At 37.5% G+C, this 27,298-nt stretch overlaps 1 protein-coding gene across 1 annotated transcript in view; it reads left to right on the top strand.

Annotated features, from left to right (window-relative positions):
• Positions 1-27,298, top strand: part of KPNA3 (karyopherin subunit alpha 3) — a 1,032,760-nt gene that overhangs the window by 991,603 nt on the left and 13,859 nt on the right. The window contains exons 4-11 of the mRNA XM_050766319.1: positions 8,770-8,859; positions 9,039-9,068; positions 9,155-9,207; positions 9,346-9,441; positions 15,782-15,867; positions 17,125-17,211; positions 17,564-17,733; positions 20,215-20,259. Of these exons, the coding sequence (XP_050622276.1) occupies positions 8,770-8,859; positions 9,039-9,068; positions 9,155-9,207; positions 9,346-9,441; positions 15,782-15,867; positions 17,125-17,211; positions 17,564-17,733; positions 20,215-20,259 (657 nt within the window). The remainder of the gene's footprint in view (positions 1-8,769; positions 8,860-9,038; positions 9,069-9,154; positions 9,208-9,345; positions 9,442-15,781; positions 15,868-17,124; positions 17,212-17,563; positions 17,734-20,214; positions 20,260-27,298) is intronic.

Genomic DNA, 27,298 nt, shown 5'->3' with positions numbered 1-27,298 from the left:
GATATTTTGTGGACGTAGACAAACATTTAAAAATATGTATGGAAAAACACAGTCTCTAGAATAGCTAAAACTTAACAAAGAAGAAAAAGAGGAAATTACTTCACCTAATATGAAAGGTTATAGTATATAGCTATAGTAATCAATACTGTGTGTTATTGGTAGAAGGAAAGACATAGACAATGGAACAGAAAATATAACACAGAAATATGCCTGCACAAATACATCCAGTTGATTTATAGCAAAGTTACAAAACCAATTCAATGGAAGGAAGGATAGCTTTTTCAAAAATGATGAGCCTAAACTTCACACCTTATGCAAAAATACAAAATGGATTATAGACTTAAATGTAAAGCACAAAACTATAAAACTTTTAGGAAAAAACATAGAGAATTTTCCGGATCTGGAGAGAGGCAAAGAGTTAAATTTGACCACAAAAGACTAATCCATAAAAGAACAATTGATAAATTGGACCTGATTAAATTAAAAATTTTGCTGTGTGAGAGCCCATATGAAAAGATAGAAAAGACAAGCTAGATATTGGAAGAAAATATCTGTTAAACCACATATCCAGTAAAAGACTAGTATCTAGTGCGTATAATGAACTCTCAAAACTCAGCAGTAAGAGCCAGGTGCAGTGGCATACACGTGTATTCCCAGCTACTCAGGAGGCTGGGGCAGAAACAACACTTGAGCCCAGGAGTTAGAGGCTGCAGTATGCTATGATCTTGCCTATGGACAGCCACTGCACTCTAGCCTGGGCAACATAGTGAGACCTCTGACTCTTACACACACACACACACTCTCTCTCTCTCTCTCTTAATAGTAAGAAAAACCAAAACAATCTAATTTAAAAAGATGTGAAGAGTCATTTCATTCAAAGGAGGACATACATTAAATAAGCACATGAAAAGATGTTCAGCATCGTTAGCTATTAGGGAAATAGAGATTAAAGCCACAACTACACATCTATCAGAACAGCTAAAATAAATAGTGACAACACCAAATGCTGGCAACGATGTGGAGAAACTGATCACTCATGTTTGTGGTGGAAATGTAAAATGGTACAGTCACTCTGGAAAACAGTTTGCAGTTTTTTGTCTAAACATGAAACCTCTGTGTAACCCAGTGCTTACAGTCTGGACATGTATCCCAGGGAAAGGAAAATTTATATTCATATGAGATCTGTACATGCATGTCTGTATAGCAACTTTATTTTTAATGGCCAAAACTTAGAAACAACACAGATGGCCTTTAATGGGTAAATAGACATACTGTAATATGTCTATAGTATATCAATATGATAAAATACTATTCAGCAATAAAAATGAACAATTATATAAGCAACAGTTATTGATACAAGCGACAGTTTATATAAATCTCCAGGGAAGTATGCTGGGCCTATGATTCTGTCACAAAAAGGTTATATGCCGTATGATCCCATTTATATAACATTTTTGAAATGATAAAATTTTAGAAATGGAAGACAGGTTAGTAGTTGCCGGGGTTATATAGGGTGTCAGAGAGATGAGAAGGATGTGGTTTTGCATATAAAAGGTCAGGAGGCATGCATCTTGTGTTTTTGGAATTGTTTACCATCTTGACTCTGGTGGTAGATAACATGAATCTATACAGGTGATAAAATTGTATGGGATATAATACACACACGCAAATGCATGTAAAATGAGGTCTGAATAAAATAAGTGGATTGTATCAATGTCAGTATCCCAGTTGTAATATAGTTTTGCAAAGTATTACCATTGGGGTAACCTGGGCAAAGCATACAAGGGATCTTTCCATATTATTTCTTTTTTTGTTTGAGACAGAGTCTCACTCTGTCGCCCAGGCTGGAGTGCAGTGGCGCCATCTCTGTTCACTGCAAGGTCCACCTCCCAGGTTCACGCCATTCTCCTGCCTCAGCCTCCTGAGTAGCTGGGACTACAGGTACATGCCACCACGCCGGGCTAATTTTTTGTATTTTTAGTAGAGATGGGGTTTCACCGTGTTAGCTAGGATGGTCTCCATCTCCTGACCTTGTGATCCGCCTGCCTTGGCCTCCCAAAGTCCTGGGATTACAAGCGTGAGCCACTGCACTCGGCCCATATTATTTCTTATAACTGCGTGTGAATATACAATTATCTCAATAAAAATTTCAGTTACCAAAAAAAGCCTAAGTTAGTATCCAAAAAAGCAGCTGTTTGATAATGATCCTGCAGGGAAAAAAGAAACATGCATTAGACTGTCAGTTCTTACATGATTGATGAACCAATAGTGTTATTTTAAAAAATTAGTTTCAATCAAAGTGTAATACACTGAACAGAGTGCCCAAAACATAAACTTATAAAACTTATGGGTGAATATCTATGTAGTCATGCAGCAGTAATATCATTTCATAAATGTTAATATTGAGGGGAATTTTCATTGAGTATGTTTTCCTACCTCGTTAAAAGCATTTAGATGCAACCAGGGTTGGACTATTTCTAAAATTAAAAAAAAAAAAAAGAAAACAAACCCCAAGGAACTAAAGCCTAAACTAGATGAGGGTTTAAAATTAGGGTATTATTGGATAAAAACAGATTTAATTACTTATTTCAAGCTTGAAAGTGGGCTGATAAGTAATGTAATTATCCTTTTCATAAGATTTAAAAGAAGTGACATCAAACTTGCTCCACAAGTTTAGGTATAGAATTGCAAGCCAGTTTTTCAAGATGGAAAGAAGAATTTGGGAATGAAAAGGAACTACTTTATGTACAGGTTAATAACATATAGAACTTACTAACTCAAACAACATATTAAGTTGGATTATAAGAAATTGCCCATAGTTAACTGCTTTGACCTACAAAACAGTTCATGTGGTTCAACCTAGTAGAAAACAAGATCCAAAAGGGCTAGATAAATACACACATACATGGATAATAGATTAATAATGGATTTTTAAAGGAATTTAAGAAATCCAGCTAATCCATATGTATGTTTAAGGATTAGTTGGGTATTGAAGTTAGGGAAGTTCCTATAACCCCTGAGCTTCTTTCTCACTTGACAAAAGAGAAGTATACCCTTTATGGATGCTGAATTTATTGTAGTGCAGTTTTCAGGAGGGTAAAAATCTCTAGGTATCAAGTGAAGGGACAGTTTAAGTTATTGGTTTTAATGATTAATCTGACCATTAGAAACCTGCCCAGTGATTATTTTTCCTTGGCTTGTAGTTATTTTTGTTAAGAGTAAAGTATGGGGTGGGTGCGGTGGCTCACGACTGTAATCCTAGTACTTTGGGAGGCTGAGGTGGGTGGATCACCTGAGGTCGGGAGTTCGAGACCAGCCTGACCAACATGGAGAAACCCCATCTCTATTAAAAATACAAAATTAGCTGGGCGTGGAGGCACTCAGGAGGCTGAGGCAGGAGAATCACTTGAACCCGGGAGGCGTAGGTTGCAGTGAGCTGAGATCGCACCATTGCACTCCAGCCTGGGCAACAAGAGCAAAAACTCCATCTTAAATTAAAAAAAAAAAAAGTGAAGTATGGTTCTTGTGCCATAGATATTTTGGTCTGCGTTAGGATGTTTTCAATTTAAATGCAGGGGTTGTTACCTAATGTTTGATAAAAGAAAGAATTTATTAAGAAGCTATAATAGCTTTAAACTAGTATATGCCTAATAGAATCTCTCTCTCTCTCTCTCTCTCTCTCTCTCTATATATATATATATATATATATATAAAGTCAAAATTTGCAAATTTAGAAGAGGAAATTCATCAAAGACATAATCATTGTGGGAGATTGTCTTCTTAGTAATGAATAAACACCAATTAAGAAGAGATAGAAAATTTGAATAATTCACAAATTTTAACTAATGAACACGTGTAAAACCACATATGTATTTGGAAACTGGTTTTATGGTAGAATAAGCTATAGTTTCCAAACTCTGCGCTGAGGTAACATGGGGCTCCACAGTGACCTGAAAGGGTCTTTGGGATATTTTAATTTTGAGAGAAATACAGTGACATCTTTCAGACACCACAGACTTAGATCTTGAGATAGTCCACAGTTTAAACACTTAAATAACACTACGTTCCTTTCTCCAATTATTTTATCTAAGAGTGAAATAATTTTTTCTTTCAATTTATTTGTTTTTCTTTTCTTTTTCCCAAATGAGTACTTTGGCCTACACCGTGGACTGAGAAAGTTTGGGAGCTTCTAGTATAAAGCAGGTGTCAGCTAATTTCAGTGTGTTGTACATACGTGTTCTCTGACCACAATATAATTAGAATAAGACAGTTACAAAAACCTCATGTTTTAAAGTACGTCTGAATATATTGAATATATTGAGCATCAAAGAAATCTTAATGGAATCTAAGAATGCCTAAAAATGAACAGTAGGAAAACTATTACATGTCAGAACCTATAGAATACAGTTAAAGTGGTAATTCAGGAGACAAATTTATAGCAAGTAGAGAGAAGGAACAACAACAAAATACTAGGAATTTTAGAAGTCATATTAATTTAAATACAGCATAAATTTAAAAACATGAGTGCATCAGCTAGTTTTTTGCTGCGTAATACACCACTCCAAACTATGTACCTTAAAACAATAGCCATTTTATTGAGCTAACAGTTTTATGGGTTGGCGGAGTGGGTTTTCTGGCATAGGCCAGTTCAGCTGTTTTCTGCAGGCTTCCCTTATTGTCTCTGGTCAGCTCACAGGGTTGATTGGTGACTAGATGATCTAGCATGGTCTCAGGTAACTTGGCTGGGACTTGGTTGTTGTCCACGCAGTCTCATTCTCCATGGCTCAGTGTTCACAGGATGGTTTCAGGAAAAAAGTAGCAAAAGAGAACCTGTCCCTGACGTGTAAGCACTTTTCGAGTCTGTTTGCTTAACGTCCCATTGCCAAAGTAAGTCACACGACCATGCCTACAGTCAGTGCGGGACTGGATATGGGAAGGGGAATTACTGCCATTTTTGCAGACAACCTACAATTTAAGTATGAGCAGACTTACGTAAATAGGCAAGGCGCAGTGGCTCACGCCTGTAATCCCACCACTTTGGGAGGCCAAGGCAGGCGGATCACTTGAGGCCAGGAGTTCGAGACCCGCCTGGACAACATGGTGAAACCCTGTCTCTTCTAAAAATACAAAAATGAGCCGGGCATGGTGGTGCTCGCCTTTAATCCCAGCTACTTAATGAGGCTGTGAGGCAGGAGAATCACTTGAATCTGGGAGGCGGAGGTTGCAGTGAGCCAAGATCGTGCCACTGTACTCCATCCTGGACGACAGAGTGAGACTCTGTCTCAAAAACAAAAAACAAGCAAACAAAAAACTTATGCAAATAAATTTGGAGACTTATGTGAAGTAGGCAATTTCCTAGCAGAAAAAATTAATTTACCCAGCTGACTCAAGAAGATAACCTGAATAGATCTTTAAAAAAAAAAAAAAAAATCAAAGAGGCTAGGCGTGGTGGCTCACTCCTGTAATCCCAGCACTCTGAGAGGCTGAGGTGGGCAGATCACCTGAGGTCAGGAGTTCGAGACCAGCCTGACCAACATGGAGAAACCCTGTCTCTACTAAAAATACAAAATTAGCCGGGTGTGGTGGCTCATGCCTGTAACAGCTACTTCGGAGGCTGAGGCAGGAGAATCATTTGAACCCGGGAGGTAGAGGTTGTGGTGAGCCGAGATTGCACCATCGCACTCGAGCCTGGGAAACGAGAGCAAAATTCTCTCAAAAAAAAAAAAAAAAAAAAAAAAAAAATCAAATTAATACAGCTAAAAATTTAACCTCTCTCACCATCCTGTAAAAGAAAAGGTAGTCTTACAGGTGGAACTCTGGCAGACATTGAAGGAACAGATAATTCCAGCCTTATTAAATGATTTCAGAGAAGTTAAAGAGGGAACACTTCCCAACTCATTTTATGAAGCTAGCAAAACCATGATCCCAAGCAACAGACCAAGACAGTCTGAGAAAAGATACTTTTTAGCCAGTTTCACTTAGGAATATTGAGGAAAAAAATCCTAAATAAAATATTAACAAATTGATTTCAGGAATGAATATTTTTAAAAAAATTCTAATAAAGTTTCCAGGACTTGCAGGGATAGTTTAATATTAGAAAGTCATTTAATTTACCATATTTACAGATGAAAGTGGAAACATAATATCCATTTCAATATATGGAAAGAAGCACAATTTGATGAAATTAAGCACTCATTCATGGCTTATAAAGAAAAAAGTTATTAGCAAGTTAGGAATAGAAAGGAGTTGCCTTGCCCAATAAAGGGTATCTACCAAAAAAGACAGTACACATCCTATATAATGATAAAATGCTATCCCCAGATTGGAGATCTGTATATGTAGGCAACTTTAGTTGTATTTATGCTTTATATTTCTTCTATTCCAGAAATACTTGGAAAGGAGGAATAGAGGGAGTAAGATTCCTTAAAGACCTCTGGAAGCTTGATTGATCAAGCTCTGGAAAAGAGGAAAATAGAGTCAAAGAATGAAAATAGAACGGAATCAGTGTTAAAATCATTTGGGGTTGGGGGTTAACTTGTCAATAAACTTTGTTAAAACTTTTTAAATGGATTAAATCCAAGAGATGTTAAACATTTCTATATATATTACAAACCATAGAGTGTAACTGTAATTTTTTTTTAATTTTATGCAATTTCAGATTTGTAGTTTGAAGTTCAAAGTTGTGAGAATAGTATAGAAACATCATATACCCTTCACTCAGCACCCAGGTTCCCTAGCATTTTTCATATTTGCATTATTATCTTTGTATACATTTTTTTCCTTGAACCAGTTAAATTGCAAGCATCATGCTTTAATTCCCTTAATACAACAACTTATATTTCATAAAAACAGATAGTTTCTGTTTTTATAAGCACAGTACACTTGTCAAACTAACTTAGGTAAAAATCTGCCATTCAATCCATAGAACCAATTTAGATTTTGCATATGGTTCCCAGTTATGTCCTTTATAAATCCAAGATCCAAGCCAAGATCAGACATGGCATTTAGTTGTCATGTTTCTTTAGTCTCCTTCAATCTGGAACTCTTCCTCAGTCTTTATCTTTCATGACTACATTTTTGAAGAATATAGGGCTATTTTTTTTTTGGTAGAATGACAGACTTGGGTTTTTCTGGCATTTCTCAGGTTATTTATGTTAGGAATACCACAGAAGTTATGTTTTATTAGTACACCAGACCCCAGGAGGCACATAGTGTTGATTTGTTCTTCACTGATAGTGACACCTTTTGTCATTTGGTCAAGAATGCTGTCTGCCAAGTTTTCCCACTTTAATGAATATTCTGTGGGAAGCCACTTGAAACCATGTAAAATATCACTGCATGGATTTGAATATACACACACACACACACACACACACACACATATATATAATGAGATGCTTATAATGTGAGATTATATAATGTGAGATGCTTTAATTTAAAAATATTTTAGCATTGGTTAAGTTACTAAAGAAGTATGCTTATACAAGTGGAAATTGGTAAACTACTATTGATTGACATATATAGACACCAGTTTATTTAATTGTGCTTGCTTATACCCAGCACAAAAATTGGCATGCGGATAAGCATGTTTCTATATACGTATAGAAATAAGTATCTGAATCTTATTTTCTAGTTTATCTGAATTTTAACATCAATAGTAATGTCTCTTCAGTAACTTTGTTATAATGAAATACCTTGTAAATATAGCAAACATTAGAAGTATGCCTTTTGAAATTTTAAATTGAAAAGGATGTTAGACATTATTTGGTCTCTTGATGTAACTTGTTTTAATTCTATAGAAAAACTAAAAACTTAGAGAAAATCGGTGATTTATTCACAGCTACATGTGTAAAATGGCACAGGTTACCGTAACAAACAATTGAAGTTCAGTGAAATTTGGAAATTGATTTGCTAATAGAGAATTTTTGTTTGTAAAAGCCAGATAGCAAGAGTTTAAATCTGAGATGATGGCAGGTAGGCAGCATTTATGTTCATGAATTCTTCCTACTCCCCACACCTAGCAAGCATATGCAAACCTCAACATTTGAGCATTGGGCTCTTCCCATTAAGGTGGTTTCTTAATAAACTGCTGCAGGTAACCATTAGCCATAAGTAAATGAAAACTAGCATGCCAGTTGAAATATATTTGCTAGACTTTGTAATAATATTGCATCTCCAAATTTAAATCTTTCCTAGAGATTAGGAGGCACACCAACATGGCCAAAACAGTTGGTGCTGGCCAGTGCTCATGCCTATAATCCCAGCACTTTGGGAAGCTGGAGGCAGGCAGATCACTTGAGGCCAGGAGTTTGAGATCATTCTGGCCAACGTGGCAAAAATGCATCTCTACTAAAAATATAAAAATTAGCCAGGTGTGGTGGCACACGACTGTAATCCCAGCTACTCAGGAGGTTGAGGCATGAGAATCACCTGAACCCGGGAAGCAGAGGTTGGAAGTGAGCTAAGATTGTGCCACTGCACTCCAGACTGGGTGACAGAGTAAGACTCTTGTCTCCAAAAAAAAAAAAAAAAAAAAACCACAGTGGGTGTTTAATGAAGTATGTGTGTAAAAGCAAGCCAGGTAATTTTGTTACCAAAGCCAGAATGTGACCCTTGTCATTGGTTTGCAGTATGCACATTTAATTCATATTATCCTTATGTGTTCAGTATTTGTTTCATAATTGCCTAATAAAGTTGAAGTCGTTTTAATGGATTTTTCATTAACAGCAGTCCTTATGACTTCTTAAGCATTTATTGGTTGCCTTTCAGAACAAAAGAGATGAACACTTATTGAAAAAGAGAAATGTTCCCCAAGAAGAAAGTCTAGAAGATTCAGATGTTGATGCTGATTTTAAAGCAGTAAGTTACCATGTTTTTATAGTGACTTTAAAATAATTTTTATAGTAACTGTGAGAACTTCATTTTTAATATAACACCAACTTTATAATAAGTATATTAACTTTATCAGGTACACTATTTAATGAATGTGATTTTGCTAATAAACTCTGCTGAACTATGTTTTTTTTTTTCTTTTTAAGCAAAATGTAACACTAGAAGCTATATTGCAGGTATGTTATTAATTTAATATTCTCATTTTGAAGTATTTTGAAATTGATTTTTTTTTCATTTCTGAAATTTACATTTGGTATTGCAGAATGCCACAAGTGACAACCCAGTGGTCCAATTGAGTGCTGTCCAGGCAGCAAGGTAAATACTACTTTGTCCAGAGAGAGAATTGTGTCATTCCTCAGTCATGTTACCTGGTGGTCTAGAAGTTAATACGTTGTTATTTCTTTTCACAGTTTGAAAATTATAGCAATTAATTTCTTATATTTATTTTCCTAGAAAACTGTTATCCAGTGACAGAAATCCACCGATTGATGACTTAATAAAATCTGGGATTTTACCAATTCTAGTCAAATGTCTAGAAAGGGATGATAAGTAAGTATGGATTTGACTCCCTATTCAGTTTTTTTCAGTTAATTTAAAAGTTTGGATTATTATTTAACCAGTGAGTCAGTTTGGTTTTGTGCTTATGATAGTTGTCATATATTTTAATTTAATTTTCTTATTCTGTGATCATATTTAGCAGATCATATTTAGAAGCGCTTCTCGCTTTCGTTTCTGAAGGATGTCTATGTTTTCTAGGAAATTTTTGTCTGTTTATTGCCTGCTTTATCTCAAATATTTATAGTCTTTGTTAGGATTTTTTATTAGTAATATTTTAAAACAACCCAAATAATGTTTGAGTCACTCTTTGCTTATGAGTCTATATATAGATTAACCTCGTGACTAAGTCAACGTGAATGGTTTCCAGAACTAAGTGGCTCTTTCTTACCCTGGGAATCTTCCACCTGATTACTGATCCTCTGTGTTGTCTTTAACAGAACTTCATCCATGATAAGTTGTCAGACTTTTTGTCTGCAAATTAAGAATAAGGGGACAGGTTATAGTTACCCAGAAGAGAAGAAGTAAAACTCAGTGTCATATTTTGAGGAACTGGTCCTATTTCCATTTTTGTTTAGTGATATCTCAGTGCTGTGCCTTAAACTTCGTTAATTTGGATTAACTGGGGAGAATATAAGTTTGAACTCCAAATATATTAAAACAAATGCTTTTTTTGCATTTAAGAGCATCTAGACTGAAACTTGGGATATTTTGCTAAATGTTGTTCAAGGAATTTTCAGTTGGCTAGATAAGAATAGTGGTATATAAATGTTGCCACTAAGGGTTTTTAGTATTTAAAAATACCATTTGCTTTCGTTGTGTGCCACAACCTCTCCCATTCTCCACCCCCAGGCCCTTAACACTTTTTAAAATACTATCATGTTTGTTTTCTATAACAGTGTTTATTTAAGTAAACGTAAGTTTTATTTTAGCTGTTGAAAAAAATAAATTCTGGCCGGGGGTGGTAGCTCAGGCCTGTAATCCCAGCACTTTGGGAGGCCAGAGTGGGTGGATTGCTTGAGTCCAGGAGTTCGAGACCAGCCTGGGCAATGTGGCAAAATCCCAGCTCTACCAAAAAAAGAAAAAGGAAAACAAACAAACAAACAAAAAACCCTACGAAAATTAGCCAGGCATTGTGGCACATGCCTGTAGTCCCATCTACTTGGGAGGCTGAGGTGGGAGGATCGTCTGAGCCTGGAATGTGGAGGTTGCCATGAGCCAATATCATGCCATTGCACTCCAGCCTGGGTAATAGAGCAACCCTGACTCAAAAATAAAATAAATTCGGCCGCGCGCTATGGCTCACACCTGTAATCCCAGCACTTTGGGAGGCCGAGGTGGGGGGTCATGAGGTCAGGAGATCAAGACCATTCTGGCTAACACGGTGAAACCCCATCTCTACTGAAAAATACAAAAAAAAAATTAGCCGGGGTGGTGGCGGGCACCTGTAGTCCCAGCTACTTGGGACGCTGAGGCAGGAGAATGGTGTGAACCTGGGAGGTGGAGCTTGCAGTGAGCCGAGATGGCACCCCTGCACTCTAGCCTGGATGACAGAGTGAGACTCTGTCTCAAAAAAATAAATAGATAAAAATAAATAAATAAATAAAATAAGTCCTCTCTACTTCTACCTTTAGGACCCTCCACTTCTTTTTTTTTTTTTTTTTGGAGACAGAGTCTCCCTCTGTTACCCAGGGTAGAGTGCAGCATGCAGTGGTGCAGTCTTGTCTCACTGCAATGTCCGCCCCCCGGGTTCAAGCGATTCTCGTGCCTCAGCCTCTTTGAGTAGCTGGGATTATACGTGTGGCTAATTTTTGTATTTTTAGTAGAGATGGGGTTTCACCACGTTGGCCAGGCTAGTCTCGAACTTTTGACCTCAGGTGATCCGCCTGCTTTGGCCTCCCAAAGTGCGGAGATTACAGGCGTGAGCCACTGTGCCCGGCCTAGGGCCCCTTGTTTGTGGCCAACTTCTCTTCTTTTTTTTTTTTTCTTTTCTTTCCAGCCTTTTATATATAGACTCATTTGTGTGGGTGTGTCTGTGAAACATAACATATATAATACAGAAAAATATGCTAAAATATATACAGCTTAATGAATAATTATAAAACACAGACCTCTGTAACCGCCACCCAAAGCAAAAACAGAAAATTTTCCGTGATTTGGATCTGACTTTATGGATTTGTCATGGGAAGTTGTGTTATAATATAAAAGGCCATATACTTTGGAGCCAGATTGACTATGGTTCAAATCCAGGGTTTGCTGTTGATGAAAATTAAGTGGCTTTTGAACTTCAGATATCTCATCTATAAAAATTAGGTGATAGTAAGGAATGGAAATAATACATAAAAAGCACTCTGCACAATGTCAGGCTTATAATAAATGTCCATTTGTTATTGCACTCATTCATTTTTTCTATTTCTTTTTTTCCACATGACATCTTGGAAGACTTTCTCTGGCTTTATAATTTTATTTTTTACATTTATCCATTTTCTCATTTGAGTCCCTCATTCCCAGTATTTTGCCAAACCACCTAACCAGCTTAATAACTTTCTCCTTCCAGTCTGAGGCAACATATACTATCTTACTGTTTTTGGTCTTACTGGTTTTTTTACTTCTTCTCTGCTTCTGATATACCATCTTATTTCCTACCTTCTGCTAGAATTCATGTACAGGGGAAATTTTAAAAGTTTGTGGAAAAGTGGAATCAAAAGATAATAAAATATATAAACTTGATTTCTCAACATAAGCTCCATCAAAGTCAAGACACTTTTGTAAGTGATACTACCAGCCATTGTCTATCCTTAAAGAACTGAGGGTCCTGGGAATTTAACCATGTCAGCGCAGTCTTTTTCATGATATTAACTGAAGAAAACTAGATGGCCTTTACAGTTTGTTTTTTTAAGATTAGGAAACAAAAAGAAGTCACAAGATGCCAAATCAGAACTGTAAGGTGCATACCTAATGATTTCCTATTGATTCTCTTGCAAAATTGCTCTTGTTTGATGAGAAGAATGAGCAGAAACATTGTGGTGGAGAAAGACTCTCTAGTAAAGCTCTCCCAGGCTTTTTTCTGCTAAAGCTTTGGCTGACTTTCTCAAAACACTCTCGTAATAAGCAGATGTTATCATTCTTTGACCCTCTAGAAGCTCAACAAGAATAATACCTTGAGCATCCCCAAAAACTTTTTAGTCATTAGCTTTCCTCCTGACCAGTCCACTTTTGCTTCATTTTTTTTTTTTTTTTTTTTTTTTTTTTGAGACGGAGTCTTGCTCTGTCACCCAGGCTGGAGTACGGTGACGCGATCTCGGCTCACTGTAAGCTCTGCGTCCCGGGTTCAGGCCATTCTTCTGCCTCAGCCTCCCGAGTAGCTGGGACTACAAGCGCCTGCCACCACACCTGGCTAATTTTTTGTATTTTTGATAGAGACGGAGTTTCACTGTGTTAGGATGGTCTCGATCTCCTGACCTCGTGATCCGCCCGCCTCGGCCTCCCAAAGTGCTGGGATTACAGGCGTAAGCCACCGCGCCTGGCCTGCTTCGATTTTACTTTGTCTTCAGGATCATACTGGGAAAGCCATGTTTCATCTCCTCTTACAATTCCTTGAAGAAATACTTCAGGACCTTGATCCCACTGGTTTAAAATTTTCATTGAATGCTCTGCTGTTGTCTACAGCTTATCTGGGCACAATGGTTTTGACACCTATCAAGGGGAAAGTTTGCTCTACTTTAATTTTTCAGTCATAATTCTGTGAGCTGAACCAATCAAGGTGTCTGTGGTACTGGCAATTGTTTCTGCTGTTAATCAACAATCATCCTCTATTAGGGCACGACCAAGATTAATTTTTTCCTCAGATATTGATGTTGTTTGCCACTGTGGACTTCATCTTCAACATCGACTTGTCCCTTGTTGAAAGGAGTTAACCATTTGTAAACTGCTGATTTCTTTGGGGGCATTTTCCCCATAAACTTTTAAGTGCATCAGTGAATTCACCATTATTTCACCCAAGCTTCACCATAAATTTGATATTTGTTTTTGCTTTAATTTTAGCAGGATTCCTGTTGCTCTTCTCCTAGGGGCTCATTTCAAATTGATGTCTTACCCCTTACCCCTCTTAGTGCCTCAAACTAGATCATGTTCAGACATATATAGGAAGTTAGTATAAGTTTATTTTGGTGCAAAAAAAATTGAAATCCATGGAGTTTTTTCATAATACACATTTTTAATGAACTTTTAAAAGTCACCTCATAGTTCTTCTCTGCTACTTCATTTTCTCATATGTTCTATCTTTTTAACCTGTATATATATTCCATCCTCACTGTTTGCTGTATGTCTGACATTTATTCTTCTTAAAACCTTTCGTTCTTGGATCTCTAACCTTTTTTTTTTTTTTTTTTTTTGAGACAGAATCTCGCTCTGTCGCTGAGACTGGAGTGCAATGGCACAATCTCGGCTCACTGCAACCTCCGCCTCCCAGATTCAAGGGATTCTCCTGCCTCAGCCTCCTGAGCAGCTGGGATTATAGGCATGCACCATCACATCCAGCTAATTTTTGTATTTTTAGTAGAGACGGTTTTTGCTGTGTTGGCCAAGCTGGTTTCGAACTCCCAACCTCAGGTGATCCACCCGCCTTGGCCTCCCAAAGTGCTGGGATTACAGGAGTGAACCACTGTGCCTGGACTTCTTTAACCTTTTGATACTAACAACCTTGCTTGCTCTCTTCCCTGTTTATAGACTTTTCGAACTCCCTAACCTTTGTCTAATCTCAATTTTTGCTGACTGAATCCCCCCAACCTTGGTATTCCACTTAAGGGAATTTATACTCTTTCAGCTATCCTAACTTAATATCAATAATTTCTTTTTAACAGGTCTTTCCTTCATGTCTTTTTTGAGACAGGGTTTCACTCTGTCACCCAGACTGAAGTGCAGTGACACAATCACAGCTCATTGAAGCCTCAAACTCCTAGGCTCAAGCAATTCCCCGCCCCCCTTCCCTGCCCAGCCTCCCAGGTAGCTGGGACTACAGGTGTGTACCCACATCTGGCTGATTTTTTATTTTTTGTAAAGATGGGGTCTCACTGTGTTGCCCAGGCTGGTTTCGAACTCCTGGGCTCAAACGATCCACCCACCTCAGCCTCCCAAAGTACTGTGACTACAGGTGTAAACCCCAATATGTCTTTTAATAGGCCTCTCCTACATCAGCCTTTAACCTTTTTAAGCTATTCTGCATACTATTTATTTGAACATTATTTTCTTTCCTCCCCTTTGCAATGCCCCATCCTTAGCGTATCTGTGGAATACACTCCTCACTCCCATCCTAAAACACACACACACATGCGCAAACACCCTGTTATTTGCTTCTTAGTTAGTTTCAGCTCTCTTGATCTAATCCTTATCATTCCTACACATGATGATCCTTCCATGCATGATACCTTTTTTATTTCCAGCTGTCACTGCCTTTCTTTTTAAACGCATCTTTGAAAAGCTAGTTCAGTTGCCACTTTCTTTGTGAGGTCTTCCATCACTATTCAAAAATATAGTGATCTTGTTTTTTCAACAAAATTATACAGCCTTGTAATATCCCTAGTATGTAAAGCAGATGGTGTAATGGAGACAGATGGGGTTCTAGCTTTAAGACCAGCCTAGAGCCTGTGATAGTGGTTAAAGTGAGATGATTAGGGCCTCTACTAGCACTTGATATTAGGGGTGATTATATAAATGTAAGAAATGTTTAAGAGGTAAAATTGACATGATATATTGATTAGATGTGTCTGGAGAGGAAGTCAAAGTCAAGGGAAATAATGACTGGCTGAATGTTATAATACCAGTGGACATAAAGAAGCAGGTTCATAGTGACTGGCTTTGGAGGTCAAAGAGATTTTTAAAGTAGAAATGGCTGCTGTGTGCAGTGGCACTTGCCTATAATCCCAGCACTTTGGGAAGCCAAGGTGGGCAGATCACCTGAAGTCAGGGATTCAGGACCAGCCTGGCCAACATAGTGAAACCCTATCTCTACTGAAAGTACAAAAATGAGCCAGATGTGATGGTGTGCACCTTAATCCCAGCTACTTGGGAGGCTGAGACGAGAATTGCTTGAACCCCAGAGGCGGAGATTGCAATGAGCCAAGATGTGCCACTGCATCTCCTGCCTGGGTGACAGAGCGAGACTCCATCTCAAAAAAACAAAAACAAAAGTAGAGATGGCTAGCAGGCAGTTGGATTATAACAAGGTGAAATTCAAGGACAAGGCAAAGGATAGCCATATCATATCAGTCTTAAGAGTCATGAATTTAAGTGGTAGTTAGTGTCTAAAAAGATGTTTTACTGTTTTTTTTTACAGTCCTTCATTACAGTTTGAAGCTGCTTGGGCATTAACTAACATAGCATCAGGAACTTCTGCACAGACTCAAGCTGTTGTGCAGTCTAGTAAGTAAATTCCTTATTGTCTGAACTTTTTATTTTTTAATGATGGCAAGGAAGTAGAATTTTGTAATAAATTTTATCTTGTAATATTTTTTAAATGATGACTTTTATAAGTTACTTTTGATGACCAATATCTTTTTCATAGCCATTATTAATCTATCATGAAAAAATTTTAATTGTGGTTACTAAAAGAAGAGTAGAGTTTTATCTTTTGGAGTAGACATCATGCTGTGATAACAGGATTTTAAATTTCCATTTCTGATATCTTCAGGATGCTGAATGGCTTCTGCCTTTTAGCTTATGACATTTTAAATTTTACTTTCCTCAAGGTGGGCTAATAATTATTGTTAAATGAAACTGACACAAGCTCTTTAGAAAAGTACTAGATATCACCACGTATGTTGTTTCTTATAGTATGGAACACTTAGCTAACTTTAGGTGTGGTAATCAAGGTGATTTTAAGTAGCATGTGATATGGCACTAAGTTACATTGAATCATGTATTGAGAATACCATTCTCACCAGACCCACAGATGGCTCATGCCTCTACTCCCAGCACTTTGGGAAGCTAAGGCAAGCAGATCACTTGAGTTCAGGAGTTCAAGAACAGCCTAGGTGACATGACAAAATCGTGTCTCTACAAAATATTAAAAAATTAGCTTTGCATGGTGGCGCGTGTGCCTATAGCCCCAGCTATTCAGGAGACAGAGGCAAGAGGTTCGCTTGAGCCCAGGAGGCAGAGGTTTCTGTGAGCCGAGATTGCACACTGCATTCCAGCCTAGGCGACAGAGTGAGACCCTGTCTCAAAAACAAAGGCCGGGCGCCATGGCTCACCCCTGTAATCCCAGCACTTTGGGAGGCCAAGGCGGGTGGATCACGAGGTTAGGAGATCGAGACCATCCTTGCTAACACGGTGAAACCCTGTCTCTACTAAAACTACAAAAACAAAATTAGCCGGGCGTGGTGTCGGGCGCCTGTAGTCCCAGCTGCTTGGGAGGCTGAGGCGGCAGAATGATGTGAACCCAGGAGTAATACACAGATACAGCAAAAAAAAAAAAAAAACTACTTAAATATTACTAGGGGAAAATACTGAAATTGATTATTTTTAGGGTAAAGATATTTGCCACATTTGTTCTTCCAGCAAACTATAATTGGGCAGCTACAATATGCCGGGCTCTGTATTTGATCAATTTCTTTGATCTGAAATCTATAAACTCTTCAACATGTTGCTAGTATAAATATTAGTTTTTCTTTATAACAGATGCAGTACCTCTTTTTCTGAGACTTCTTCATTCACCACATCAGAATGTTTGTGAACAAGCAGTATGGGCTTTGGGAAACATTATAGGTAAGTGGTTTGAAAGGAATCCTGTTAAGAATCTAAATTAACTTTTTTCCTACATTGGCATAGCCATTACATACTATGTTTCCTCTGAATTTAATGTGGGTTGACTCTCTTCTTGCTTCATAAGTACTAACTTAAGATGATACTCTTTGAAAAGGATATACAATTTGCTGTTAGCATTGGTAGGTTAAATTTATGTTCCCCAAATCAAAATCTGGAGAAACAACATTTGATGCCTTTGACTAATGGTGAGGAAACATAGAACGTCAGTGTTCCCACATGAGCCATTGCATACATTTCAGACTTTCTCATCCTGAATGTAAGTTTTTTTTAAATACAATTTTCATTTCTGTAGGTGATGGTCCTCAATGTAGAGATTATGTCATATCACTGGGAGTTGTCAAACCTCTTCTGTCCTTCATCAATCCCTCCATTCCCATCACCTTCCTTCGGAACGTCACATGGGTCATTGTCAATCTCTGCAGGAATAAGGATCCCCCACCGCCTATGGAGACAGTTCAGGAGGTAAATGAAGAATTGTAAAGGCCAGATGGTATATTTTCCCTATGTTTGTACTTCAGGAATTCATTTACAGGGGACAGAATAACACATATACTGATTTCATTGCAGGTGTGAGTTTTTTTTGGGTTTTTTTTTTTGAGACGGAATCTTGCTCTGTTGCCCAGGCTGGAGTGCAGTGGCGTGATCTTGGCTCACGGCAAGCTCCACCTCCCAAGTTCATGCCATTCTCCTGCCTCAGCCTCCTGAGAAGCTGGGACTACAGGTGCCCGCCACCACGCCTGGCTAATTTTTTTGTATTTTTAGTAGAGACAGGGTTTCACCATGTTAGCCAGGATGGTCTCGATCTCCTGACCTCGTGATCCGCCTGCCTCGTCCTCCCAAAGTGCTGGGATTACAGGCGTGAGCCACCACACCCGGTGTGAGATTTTTAAAGTAACATACTGTATTTAGTTACTGACCCCTATGAAATAAAAGTTGAGTGTCTAACTAAAAGAAGGTCCATTCATCCTATGCTTATTTTTTAATTGATTATCTTCATAAAAAGAAAATATAAAAAATTCAGAGAGAAAAATACAAAAGGAAAACAATCTCAAAGTTTTATTACTGTATTGCATTGTTGGTTTAAAGCTATAAAAGGGGGTTGCTACAGGCAAAACTAGTATACTTACATGCAAATGTTCTTGAATGAGTTTGCTTTAAGTCCAATTGATTTTTTTTCTTCTTCTTTTTTTGAGACATTCTTGTTCTGTTGCCAGGCTGGAGTGCAGTGGCGTGATCTCAGCTCACTGCAGCCTCCGCCTCCTGGGTTCAAGCAAGTCTTCTGCCTCAGCCTCCTGAGTAGCTGGGATTACAGGCCAGCACCACCACACCCGGCTAGTTTTTGTATTTTCAATAGAGATGGGGTTTCACTGTGTTGGCTAGGCTGGTCTTGAACTCCTGACCTGAAGTGATCTGCTCACTTCACCCTCCCAAAGCGCTGAGATTACAGGCGTCAGCCACCGCCCCTGGCCTAACTCCAATCCCAAAGTGCTGGGATTACAGGCGTAAGCCACCACCCCCAGCTTAATTCCAATTTATTTCTGATAAAATTGGAGTTATTAAAAATGTGACATATTGGCCGGGCGTGGTGGCTCATGCCTGTAATCCCAGCACTTTGGGAGGACGAGGCGGGTGGATCACGAGGTCAGGAGATCGAGACCATCCTGGCGAACATGGTGAAACTCTGTCTCTACTAAAAATGGAAAAAAAATTAGCCGGGCGTGGTGTCGGGCACCTGTAGTCCCCGCTTCTCGGGAGGCTGAGGCAAGAGAATGGCGTGAACCCGGGAGGTGGAGCTTACAGTGAGCAGAGATCGTGCCATTGCACTCCAGCCTGGGCGACAGAGCGAGACTCTGTCTCAAAAAAAAAAAAAAAAAATTGACATATCTTTTGTTAAATCTACTAGTTAAAGCAAAAACTTTTTTATTTACGTTTGATACGTAAACAGATCCGAGTACTTTGCATTATTTAAAAAACCCTACATAACCTTTATTCACTGTTGACTGTATTATCTCTTTTTTTTTTTTCTTTTTTTTGAGACAGTCTCGCTATATTTCCCAGGCTGGAGTGCAGTGGCACAATCTTTGCCCACTGCAACCTCCACCTCCCGAGTACAAGCGATTCTCATGTCTCAGGCATGTGCCACCATGCCAGGCTAATTTTTGTATTTTTAGTAGAGTTGGGTTTTCACCATGTTGGCCAGGCTGGTCTTGAACTCCTGGCATCAAGCAGTCCATCCACCTCGCCTTCCCAAAGTGGTGGGATTACAAGCGTGAGCCACCACACTTAGGCAACTGTGTATCTTTAAAATGGACATCTTTCTGTAGCACCTGCTACTTTTTGTTGCTGTGCAAAGGTATTTTGTGTGATTTCCTACCACCCCCCTGCTCCGTTTCACCCAGATTTTAAAAAGAGACCTCAGGGGCCTGAATTCAACAAGCAAAGCTTTGTACTTTGTACTGGTTCGAATTTTCTTGACTAAAACTGAGTTGAAAACTTTAATTTGGCTTAAGTAGCTTATTAAATAAAATCGTATTTTTACTTTAAGCAGGTAAGTGAGACAATTATGGCAGTTTTAAGTGTAGCTTTTCTTAAATAGCTGTAACTGTATACTTGCATCTCCTTTTTTTCCACTTGACATTTTATGTCATAAAGAAGCTTATTAAAAACAAATGTTTTTATTTTAAGGTACATTAACTTCTACCAGATTTATTCGCATGTTTTAACTTGTTAATTGAACATATTTCAGTTTAACATTTGAAATATGTTTTTGGTTTTTTTAGATTGAATTTATCAGATTTTCTTTTTCCTAAAAGATTTTCAGACAAATTTAACATTGTCTTTCTCGCTCTACAAACCTTATTTACCTGCTTTTTATGTCAAAGTTGTTTATTTTTCGACATATTTATTAACTAATGTTAATTATTGTTTATCTTCTTTCCTCAGATTTTGCCAGCTTTATGTGTCCTCATATACCATACGGATATAAACGTAAGTTAAGAAGCAGCTTAAATGTGGGATTTTGCTCTTGATAGGACTGAAAGGGTTTTTATATAAGTGTCAGCATACATTTTATCAACTTGTCGAGTTTCTACAATGTAGATACAGTTTTCAGAAATAGGGTTAAGCTTAAATTAGGTTTATAGCTTAAATCTGTAAGTGGTAATAGCCATACAGCAAAAATGCTCACTTTTGAGAAACTACTGCATATGTAGTTTATTTCTGTCATTATTAAGTAGTGTTTTTAAGCATTAATATTTGTAAAGCAGTAAAACCTCATGAAGCACCTTACTTTTTAAAAAAATCTCACTGGTTCTTACAACAGGTAGGCTAGATATTATCCCATCCCACCCCTGCCCCGCCCTTTTGTAGAATAAGAAGAAATGGACTCTCAGAGAGAGGTTAAATGACTTATCTAAAGTGGAAGAGCTAGTAAGGGTCAGAGTCAATATTCAAACTGAAGTCTTCTCATAACAGATCTTGGGTACTTGTCACAAAACCATGCTGCCTTTTTATGCTACAACCTTTTTAGATATAGTATTGAAGAATATATAGTTTTAAATGCAAGGCATTTTTAGATGATTTTTTTTTCATTATATTCAGATTTAGTGAAGCATTTACTGTCTACATTCTGGCAAGTTTGATACTATCTAGGCAATCAGAAAATTCTCCTAAACCAGTAAGGTAAATTGTTACTCTTCCATGGAGTAAAACAGTGGATACCTTTTGGTGACTAGTGTTGATCCAGTTTCTGTTATTCTAACTAATATCTCTTTCTGATTTGTTGTATATTTGTGTTTTGGTAATCTTATCTTTATTCACATACACGTAACATGTACATACATATGTGTATATGTGTGGCAGAATTGTGAATTGTGTGTAATTTATCATTGGGATGAAGAAAATACATCTTTGCTTACATTTCTCACAAGGCAATATAATTTATATATAAAAATTCTATCACATTAGCTCATTTGCAGATTTTAAGCTCTTGGGATGGAATCTTTTAAAGGTAGCTAAAGTCACTTCATGTTTGACACAGCCTAATGTCATTAAAATGAAGTTAAAACATGTTTATATGCTGTCTTATTTCCAAAATGAATATAAAGTAACTTAACAAAAGACATATAATATCTGTAAAGGAAAAAGTAAAATTTATACAGCAGTTTAGTTGTTGCTGTTGAAAGTTTAGTTGTAAGCTTTCTGACAGCGAAGATTAAAAGGGGAATAAGCAAAATATCTGCTGTTTGCCTCAGGACTTTCCCCCAGAATATTACAGAATTAATTATAGGCAAATAAAAGCTTTCACCATCTGTTGGTTGTGTTTATGTGAAAACTGGGGTATTAAAGTGCCAGTGTACTGTAGTTACGGATACATTGGTCAAGTTTAGCAAACACTCACAAATTGTTCCACTTAAAGCCAAAATTGTGCCATGAATTGTATACTCAGTGATAACACATAAAGAGACCGTGCCTTCTAAGACCTTAACATTAAAAACGTAAAAAGAGTAAAAGGAAAGAACTTATGTCAAGAAATTGCTCTGCTGGATCTCTTTCTGTAGTCTCCTTTTATCTTACCAGTATCCTTGTAAGGTAAGGTTTTTTTTTTGTTTGTTTGTTTGTTTTTTTTTTGAGACGGAGTCTCGCTCTGTAGCCCAGGCTGGAGTGCAGTGGCCGGATCTCAGCTCACTGCAAGCTCCGCCTCCCGGGTTCACGCCATTCTCCGGCTTCAGCCTCCCGAGTAGCTGGGACTACAGGCGCTGCCACCTCGCCCGGCTATTTCTTGTATTTCTTAGTAGTGACGGGGTTTCACCGTGTTAGCCAGGATGGTCTCGATCTCCTGACCTCGTGATCCGCCCATCTCGGCCTCCCAAAGTGCTGGGATTACAGGCTTGAGCCACTGCGCCCGGCCGTAAGATAAGTTTTATTCTATTTTACAAATACAGAGATTGAAACCCAGTGAAGTTAAATAATCTTTCTAAAGTCATACAACGAATGAGAGCCATACCTGAGAACTGAAGCCAGGTCCAAGGCCTGTGCTTTTTCATACCATGATCACATATTCAGTATAATCCATAGGCTCACAGTGAAAAAAAAAAAAAAAAAAAAATCATACCATGAGCACTTAAACACAAAACATGGTATGAAAGCCAACAAGAAAAAAAGTACGATAGAGGAATGACAAAAGTGCTGTATTATGGAATCACAGACAATTTTGTCTGGTGAAGCAGAAAGCTTCATTGACAAAGTAACATTTGAGACGAGCATTATAAGGAGACAAAAGTGGGGCCAGAGCCAAAGATTATAGTGTTCATAGTTAGCATTTTTTGAGTTTAAAATCAGCCAGGCACTGTTTTAACCACTTTTGATATGTTAACCCATTTAATTCTTACAAAAGTCTTGTGAGATTGGTACTCTCATTATCTCCATCATCTACAAACGTTGTAAGAGAAGCAGAGGTACTTAAGTAATTTGTCTCACATCATATACCTAGGATGAATAGGATCTTGACAGGTTGAGAGAAAGTCATTTCAAGAACATGGGGGAAGATACTAAGGACTCAAGAATACATGGAGGTTTAAGAGAATACAGGTAGATAATAACCTAATATATTTGCTAAGGAGTTGATTTGCAGAGTCTTTGATTTTTTTTTTTTTTTTTCCCAAGATGGCGTCTCGCTCTATCACCTAGGCTGGAGTGCAGTGGCGCAATCTAGGCTCACTGCAACCTCCGCCTCCCGGGTTCAAGGGATTCTCCTGCCTCAGCCTCTCCAGTAGCTGGGATTACAGTGTACACCACCACTCGCTGCTTATTTTTTATATGAGTTTTTTATTCTATATTAAATAGTTTTAAGTTTATCTTGTAACGAGTACAGAGTCATTGTATATTTTTTAAATTGTGAAATGATATTTCTGTTTTATACAGATAAAATTATCTGTAACAGATAAATAACACATAAAAGGTATGGAAGGTTTGGAGGGGGGTAAGTTTGAATGTAGGTAGATGTATTTTGCTATCATAATAGGTTTAGGGAAATCGATGAAGGCATGGGCTCTTATTAAATTGCAATGGTAGGAATGGTTAGGGGAGAAAAAACTTTGAGTGTTAAGAAATAGAGTAGAACTTGGAACTTGTTCCTCAGTGGTGGTATTTTGCAAAAGCAAAAGACAATACAGATTTTGGATTAGTCAGTATTTAAGGGATTGATGAAAACCTGGGCATTGAATGAGATTGCCTGGGGGAGGCTGTATTTTGGAAGGAGGGCTAAAAATGTAACTGAGGAATTCCCTGCATTTCAGCAATGGCAGCAAGGGAAGAAGAACCAACAAAGGAGTTTTTAAAAGTAGTGTGATGATGGCTGGGCACGGTGGCTCCCGTTTGTAATCCTAGCACTTTGGAAGGCTGAGGCGGGCGGATCACTTGAGGTCAAAAGTTTGAGACCAGCCTGGCCAACATAGCAAAACCCTGCCTCTACTAAAAATACAAAAATTAGCTGGGCATCGTAACGCGTGCCTGTAATCCCAGCTACTCGGGAGGCTGAGGCAGGCGAATCGTTTGAGTCAGGGAGGTGGAGGTTGCAGTGAACCAAGATCTTGCCACTGCATTCCCGCCTGGGCAACAGAGCGAGATGCTGTGTTAAAAATAATAATAATAATTAAATTAAGTAGTGTGATAGAAGCATAAACTATGGAACAAAGAGTGGGGAAAAATAAGGCAGAGATTTAATAGGTTCTAGGTCGTATAGTCTTGTCTAAAGAACTACATATCCTTTTTATGTAGCAGATAAGGAGCCAGAGAATAAATGGTCAAATTTTTATTTTGGGTTGATAGCTCAAAGGCTAATATAGCTCAAAGGCAAGAAAATCGCTTGAGCCCAGGAGTTCAAGTCCAGCCTAGGCAACATACTGGGACCCCATCTCTAAAAATAAAAAATTAGAGACTACAAGTATCTGCAGTTTCAGGGTGCCTAAGACCCAGCTGTAGCTTACCTTCTCCCAGCCTTTGAGATATTGTCATGGAGTCCCCACTGAAAATGGTTAATTGATCTCAGTCTACAATTTCATTATTAGCTAGAAAAAAAATAGTTTTCTGCTAATAATAGTAACCATGTAATAGAGAAATATCTTAAGGCATCATGTCGTTTTGCACAGGATTCTGTTTTGTGGACACAGTTTATTTAAACACACTATTATGGATAGGCATTTAGGCTATTTCCTGAATTTTGCAAATGTAAAAGTATTATACCAAAGACTAATACTTATATATGTATGTTTTCATATATTGGAGGTATATCTTCAGGGTATGTTCTTAGAAGCAGGATTGCTGGGTCAAAGAGTGAATGCATTTGTAATTTCGTTGCATACTGACAAATTCCCTACTGTAAGGGTTGTGCCATTTTGCCTTGGTATTTGGGAAGGTTTGTATTCTTGTTCTAGTGGTAACTTTTATTCTTTTATCTTTTCTTTTGTACTGTTTTGACAGTTTTAAACAACCTTTTTCGACTCCTTTATCTATTATGTAGTGTATGCAGTGATGCATAGCTTACTGTGTGCATTCAGAAGTGAAAGTGGCTTTCTCAGTATCCTTGCCAAGAGTGTGTTGTCACATTTAAAATTTTTGATCATCTGATAGGTGAGAAATAGTATCTCAGTTTTACTTTGCATTTTACTTTTTATGAATGAAGTTGAACAATTATTTCATTTGTTTAAGGGCCATTTTAGTTTGTATCTTTGTGAACAGACTAGTCATATTTACTGTCCGTTTTTCTGTAGGATTTTTGGTCTTTTTCTTAGGTTTTAAGAGTTCTTTATATATTAAAGATATTCTCTTCCATACTTAAAATACTTCCCTAGTTTGTCTTTTGTCTTTGAGCATGATATTTTGCCAGGTGAACTTTTTGTATATAATCAAATTCATCAATCTTTTTTTAATTCTATCTACATTTTGTCTGAACTATAGATGTTTTATGTTAGAGAAATATCTATACATTCCTTTTTTTGGGTGTTCTATCAAGGACACTAAAAAAATGTGATGAATTTTTCAGTGTCTATAGAGAAAATTATATTATTTTTCTCCTTAAATCTACTATTAAAACTTATATTAATGATATTTTTAAAAATTGACCCATCCTTGCATTCTTTGAATAATTTCACTTGATCATTTTATGTTAGTTTCTTAATGTAGTATGTGATTCTGTTTAATATTTTATTTCAGATTTTTACATCAGCATTCACGTTAAGTGATACTGGTTTGCAGTTTAGCTTTTGTTCAATTTATTAGGCAATAATTGACATTAATTACAAATACTAATATTAAATTTAATTATATTAATACAGTTAGTTAATGGTGCTATCATCTTGATGTATTAGGTTTTATACTTTTATTGTTTTATTAAAGTTTAGATGTTAATGTTATGGTTCCTTCATTTTCTGTACTCTGGAACAATTTATATAGCATCGAGTCTGTCTGACCTTTGAAGATTTGATAGTTTCCCTCTTAAATCCTTTGGGGTTTTGGTACTTTTTTGTGGAATTAGTTTCGTGATAATTTTCTTTATTTTTGATGTGGAAGTTGGCTTGTTTAAGCATTCTTTCTAAAGGAGGTCAGTTTTTATAAACTATTGTTCTAGGAAATTTTTCACTGCATCTACGTTTACTTGCATTAAAGTGTGCAGGGTAGTTTTTATACGGGTTTTGTTCTAATTTATTATTTTAAGGGTTATTATCATTTCTCATTTTGTGTATTTGTGCCCCTTCCCTGCTCTTTTCTAATTAAATTAGGTAGGACCTTTTCTGTGTTTCTTAGTTTTTTGTGTTTTGTTTTGTTTCAGAGAACCAGGGTTTCAGTTTATTAGCTAGATCTGTGATTTTTCTGTTCTTTATCTCATTAATTGTGTATTTTTCATTGACACATCATAATTACCCAACATCCGTCGTTTGCACTGTGGTTCATTCACTCTTGCTATTGTGCATTCTGTGGGTTCAGACACATTTGTATAAATTTTTAAGGCTGTGAATTTTCCTTTAATCACTGTTTTAAATAAACCTCATAGATTCTGATGTGTGGCATTTTTGTTTTAACTTTTTAGAAATTTTGTTGAGTTTAGTCCAGGCATTTTGGCTCATGCCTGTAATTCCAGCATTTTGGGAGGCTGAGGTGGGCGGATCACCTGAGGTCAGGAGTTTGAGACCAGCCTGGCCAACATGGTAAAACCTCATTTCTACTAAAAACACAAAAATTAGCTGGGTGTGATGGCGCGCGCCTGTAATCCCAGCTACACAGGAGGCTGAGGCAGGAGAATCACTTGAACTCAGGAGGCAGAGGTTGCAGTGAGCCAAGATTGCGCCGCTACACCCCAGTCAGGGTGACAGAGTGAGACTGTCTCAAAAAGAAAAAATAGAAATTTTGTTGTTGGGTTTTTTTGTTTTTTTGTGTATTTTTTTTTTCACCCAAGAGCTGTTTAATATAAGGCTATTACATTTCTGTATAGAAAAGGCTTTTTTGGTTTTCAGTTTAGTTTAGTTTAGTTTAGTTTAGTTTAGTTTAGTTTGAGACAGAGTCTGGCTCAGTCACCCAGGCTGGAGTGCAGTGGCACAATCTCGGCTCACTGCAACCTTTGCCTCCCGGGTTCAAGCAGTTCTCTTGCCTCAGCCTCCCGAGTAGGTGGGATCATAGGCACGTGCCACCATGCCCTGCTAATTTATGTTTTTAGTAGAGATGAGTTTCTCCATGTTGGTTAGGTTGGTCTCAAACTCCTGACCTCAGGAGATCCACCTGCCTCAGCCATCCAAAATGCTGGGATTACAGGCGTGAGCCACCACGCCCGGCCGGTTTTCATTTTATTAATGTATAATTTTATTGCTTTGTGATAGGCTTATAATGTTTCTGACTTAGGTAATTTATTAATGTTTTCTTTGAACCTAATGTGATATTTGTACATGTGCAAGTTGTTGCCATTATTGGGGTATAAAGTTCAATATACATTCATAAGAGTTATATCTTTATTTTTTGCCAATTTGACTTCTCTCAT

Source organism: Macaca thibetana, chromosome 17 (genome assembly GCF_024542745.1).
Source record: "Macaca thibetana thibetana isolate TM-01 chromosome 17, ASM2454274v1, whole genome shotgun sequence".
Lineage (NCBI taxonomy): Eukaryota > Metazoa > Chordata > Mammalia > Primates > Cercopithecidae > Macaca > Macaca thibetana.
The sequence above is the reverse complement of the archived record's forward strand: the minus strand, read 5'-3'. Positions and strand labels throughout refer to the sequence as shown.